The sequence below is a fragment of the Montipora foliosa genome, chromosome 13 (assembly GCF_036669935.1).
Source record: "Montipora foliosa isolate CH-2021 chromosome 13, ASM3666993v2, whole genome shotgun sequence".
Classification (NCBI taxonomy): domain Eukaryota; kingdom Metazoa; phylum Cnidaria; class Anthozoa; order Scleractinia; family Acroporidae; genus Montipora; species Montipora foliosa.
This window is the reverse complement of record NC_090881.1, coordinates 24,599,904-24,604,903: the sequence shown is the minus strand read 5'-3', so window position 1 is coordinate 24,604,903 and position 5,000 is coordinate 24,599,904. Positions and strand designations below refer to the sequence as shown.

The 5,000-nt window shown below is 39.9% G+C and overlaps 2 protein-coding genes across 2 annotated transcripts in view; one reads left to right on the top strand and one right to left on the bottom strand.

Annotated features, from left to right (window-relative positions):
- LOC137983899 (roundabout homolog 1-like) overlaps positions 1-5,000 on the bottom strand; it is a 49,091-nt gene that overhangs the window by 9,815 nt on the left and 34,276 nt on the right. The window contains exons 11-13 of the mRNA XM_068831057.1: positions 2,279-2,515; positions 329-365; positions 1-111 (exon numbers count right to left, since the gene is read on the bottom strand). The exon at positions 1-111 is cut by the window's left edge and continues 77 nt beyond it. Of these exons, the coding sequence (XP_068687158.1) occupies positions 1-111; positions 329-365; positions 2,279-2,515 (385 nt within the window). The remainder of the gene's footprint in view (positions 112-328; positions 366-2,278; positions 2,516-5,000) is intronic.
- LOC137983450 (uncharacterized) overlaps positions 3,372-5,000 on the top strand; it is a 2,828-nt gene continuing 1,199 nt past the window's right edge. The window contains exon 1 of the mRNA XM_068830634.1: positions 3,372-5,000. This exon is cut by the window's right edge and continues 1,199 nt beyond it. Coding sequence (XP_068686735.1) covers positions 3,372-5,000 — 1,629 coding nt within the window.

The window sequence follows — 5,000 nt, the reverse complement described above, 5'->3', positions numbered from 1 at the left end:
ATTTGTCTTGTGCAGTCAGATGAAGAGCTGTCACTGGATCTGTTGTTGGCGAACTGACCAGGGATGTCCGAATTTCGTTCCTCCATCCACAAAAATTTAGATGTGCGTTTGCTAGAAAAAATCCCACAACATCAAAAATAACATTATCATAATAATTGTTCTTGTCAGCCAATTTGATTGAAGGGTACAGATGGATGCACTTTTCATTGATATAACATGATAGTTAAGACACTCCTCACCTGCACTAAAGCACTTTGAGTTTGAGATTATAGTTTCCTGTGTCTATCTATTATAGCCTATACAGAACATCAGAGAGAGGAATACTTACGTTGGACTCCGAGGTGCAATGTCAGGTTGCACACATGCTGTGAAAACAGGAGCAAATGTTAAAATGCTAATATGCCAGCAGAGGTCAAAAGATAGCCACAAATGTTCTTAATGGCTATTTAAAAAGAACTTGGTGGCAAAACAACAATCTGGGCTGTAGACAGTGGTTCCTGGATATCAGTGCATGCTAAGAGTCACTTTTAGTTTCTGTCTGGGTTGAGAGAGAAGTGCAGAAATGCACATACAGTAATCAGATGCATGCTGACCTGGATCAGTGACATGAACAACCCCCTTGTTGTTCTCCCCAACTTCAACGTCACATAGACCTTATTCATAAATGGCGGTCACATTTATAATTCTTTTGTCCACGTGCAAATTAGCCTACCAAGCCTCATTTTAAAGCAAGAATTCCTTTTCAATTCACTGTATGGTATGGAGGCTTGGTAGGCTAATTTGCACTTCGACAAAAGAATTATAAATTGACCGCCATTTATGAATAAGGCTATTGTCTGGGAATCCAAGCAATTAATATCACAATGTGTCCCTAAACTCCAGCTGCATTTACCCTCAACAAAATGTAATGAAAAACCTTACACTTACCTTAAGGACAGTGCCTACTATTGTTATTGCGCATACGTTCTGCGCATTTCGAGATACTCGGATTTCCTATTGGTGATGCTTACTAATACAGGGATATTTTTCCGCAGTTTAAAATTATGCAGAGAAAGTAGACCTTAGTAAGTACTACTGGTATCCAAAAAGAAAATTGGGGGCAACCATGCATTTTTCAGAGATAACTAAGCTTCGCTCTGAGAAAGAATGCTATACATGGCTATGTATTTTAAAGCTTTTTACAAATATTGTTCATGAATTATCTTTGAAAAATGCGTGGTTACCTCCAATTTTCTTTTTCAATTTCAATAACACTTCTTAAGATCTACATTTCCCGCATAATCATAAACATGTGCGAAAATACCTTTGAATTTGTAAGCACCGTCCTTAAAGACAGCAAAGGCTTTGAATTACAAAAACATAAAAATTGGTCCCCCATCAAATTACTTGCATTTCTGGACAAGAGTGGGGCTGAGAGGATTCTGGAAAAGTCTTGAAGCCAGCAATCACAACTGGGGTCCCTACATTTCTCTTAACCCATTGACTTCGGGCCAGTTCAGGCTGGTTTGGGTGTTAAAGGGTTAATGGGGAGCGAGAGATTAAACTAAGGGCTTTCGCTAATACTTCAAGTTGCTTGGTACATCAGAGAAGTACTGGTAAGTGGGAACTGAGTATTGAGCACAGAAATAACTATTGGAGAGTAATGTGAAGTGCTTTTTTCTACCCATGCAAACCAAGTGAGTGGTAGCCCTACTAATGGAATTGGGCCCACACCAGAACAGAGAAAAACTCTTGACCAGGGTGTTAATTGAATGCACAACCTTCGGGTTAGATCACCGCTGCTCTCCCGACTGAGCTACAAGGTCAGACGGGGGCAGGTTTTGGGAATTGAAGATGACAATAATTATTTCACAGCAATGAATATGTACAAGTACATGGAAGGGCTACGTTTTTGCAAACGTTGGCCATGTAGCACTTACCGTATATTTCAATAGAAATAACTTTTGGAGAGTAATGTTCAATTCCCACCCTGTTTAGAGTTTTCCCCTGTCCTTGTGTGGGCCCTATAATTATTCCATTATTAGGGATAACGCTCACATGGTTTACATGGGTAGAAAATAGCATTCACATTACTCTCCAATAGTTATTTCTGTTGGAAATATGAGTATTGAGAGGTCATGATCAAAGTACACATAGGTGGGAGTCCTAAATCTAATGACAGCCTGGCTTTTACACATGTCTTCCAATCAGCTTGACATTTATTTTTGATTTGAAAAAAAAAAAAAAAAAAAACTTGATGAATTGCTTTAACAAGGATAAAACAAGTACAAGGTATTACCTCTAGTTGGACTCTTGGTCTTCTTTCTCTTCTGTCTTTGCCTATAAAGCAGCACCACTATCACTAACAGTATAATCCAAGCCACAGCACCCATGGTACCAATGAACCATGGTTTCCGCATGAACAACTTCATCTTGTACCAGGTGTCTCCATTTTCTGCTTGGGCTCCAACAAAACTGACCTCTCCATTGGGTAGCACAGTTTTAGTGGTTGGGGCCACTCTGACGATCACTGCAACTGTGAAGTGATAGATAAAAACGCCGAGTTGGTTATAATCATATTATATTCAGAATACCCAAGTAGAATAATAAAATAAATATTGTTTTACTAAAAACTCCAGGATCAACAATTCTTCCATGTTGATTTCTGCCTCAGTCAATTCCCGTCCAAAACAGCTTTTGTCTGCCATTTTTTTTTTCGAGCTGCAAAAATGTTTTCAGCTTGCTTTATTGCAGATGTGTTCCTTGACCATATTAGGTACAGCAGGTATATGAACTGACAGCCTGTGTGCAGCGAGCCAATGAAAATGCTGGAAATCTGATATCCATAGTTATATTAACCACCATAACAAAGATTAGCCCTTCATCAGAGAGAACTGAGATGAGTAGACTTTTTGCCACAATAATTGAGATTTCCATGTACATGTAAAGACTGCAATTAGCTTGGCTGCAGGAAAGGAAATCAATGCTCTCCAACAAGGAGGGAGGGGGGGGGGGGGGAAGAGGGGGGCAGATGTGAAACAAACTAAGCTCAAAACCACACAGTCAACTGATACTAGAAATGAACTTATTATACCCAGTCATTTAATTTTAATTTCTTTATAAAAATTATCATGTATAATAATGCTACCTACATGTATTTGCATGAAGCAACAGGTATTATTGTGTACACAGGAATGAAAAGCTGAAAAACTATGAAGTTGGTCAAGATACATTGTATTAATTCCATAATTGCCGGTTTTCACTTGACGTCACAACCCTTTCCAAATATGGGCATCCGCCATAGTTGTGTCCCTCGGTCCTCAAAATTTATGGTAATCGTAAGTCATCTTTATCGACCTCTCCTGGTTTTTGTGGAATTTTTCGCTTGTATCATGGATTTAGCAGAAGATAAAGCTGAAGAAGACTTGAAGACCCTTTCGTTTAATATTCCTGTGTTGTCAGAGTACGCTAAAGCTTTAGACAAGCAAGTAAAGAGAAGATATCTCAAAAAGATATCAGTCGTAGGAGTTGACCCTGTCAGCATTCCTAGTGAGCAGTTTGATCCCGAGTGTTTGCCGCAAATAGAATCGACTGATTTGCTTGGATATCTCGTCTTAGAGACAAGCTTTTATACAAGACAGCAGTTCAAAGCCTACAAGAGCTTGGAAGCATTTAATCAGATGGTTTCTGGTTTCGTAACTTCTGTAAGAGGGTGCATGATTTCCAATAAGCATGTGGTCGTCCCAAAAGTGCGGCACTCTCAACGAATGAATGACCCGCTGGTGAACATTTGGATAATCGCCAACAGTGATGGAACCATTCTGTCCACTCACTGTTTAGGCTGCAAAGCTGGGCTCGCTGAGTCATGTTCTCACATCGCCAGTGTTTTATTTTACATTGAAGCTTGGATACGAATCAATGGCAAATTAGCTTGCACACAAGTAAAGTGTACATGGCTTCTACCCACTTTCGTGAATGAGATGCCCTATGCTAGGGTTCGAAATATTGAGCTGAAGCTGAAGGAAAACCTCGATGCAAAAATCGATTGTTTGAGTGCGAGTAACATCGAAGATGTGTTTTCACATCAGGAGGGTCAAGCAGAAAAGGGACGCCCCAACGTTCTATCCCCATCACAAGCAGAGATGACGTCTCTCTTTGATAAATTAAATAACTGCAAATTAAAGCCAGTAACTCTGAGTTTAACTGCCAAATATGCTGATCATTTCATAGCTAAAAGTAGGACTGTCCCAGTTGTTTCTGACCTGTTCGAGACAGAGAATCTTGATCTGGATTATCATGAACTATTGCAAAAATGTGCAGAAGTTAAGCTGGATATTTCACGAGAAAACGTTGAGCTGGTAGAGAAAGACACAAGGGCTCAGGCAAAGAGCTCAGGATTCTTTCGTCATCGTGCTGGGAGAATTGGCGCCTCTGTCAGTGGGGCTGCTTTTCACAGTAACCTTTCACAACCCCCTCAGGCACTGATAAAATCGATTTGTTACCCAAATGTTTTTAAGGTGAACACTAAAGCTACACGACATGGATGCAAACATGAAGATGATGCTATTCGTGCATATGAAAATGAAATGAAAAAAACTCATTGTAACTTTACAGTGACCCGATGTGGTCTCTTCATCAATAAAAAACATCCCTTTCTACATGCCACACCAGACTTTCTGACATCATGTGACTGCTGTGGGCTTGGTTGCGGGAAAGTGAAATGTCCTATTTGCATAAAGGATTGTGACTTTGAAAAATACACTTCAGAAAAGAATGCATGCTTGGAAAACGTGGATGGTGTGTTTTGCCTGAAAAGGCACCACCATTATTATTTTCAAGTGCAGCAGCAGCTGTTCACCTTACCTGACAGAAAACACCGTGACTTTGTGGTGTGTGCCATTAGTCCTGACAGAGAGCCACAAATAGTTAAAGAACGTATTTATCCTGACTTTAAGCATTGGGATACTGTAGTCCCAAAGCTTGAAGCTTTTTGGAGAGTCTGTATTCTCCCTGAGATTCTG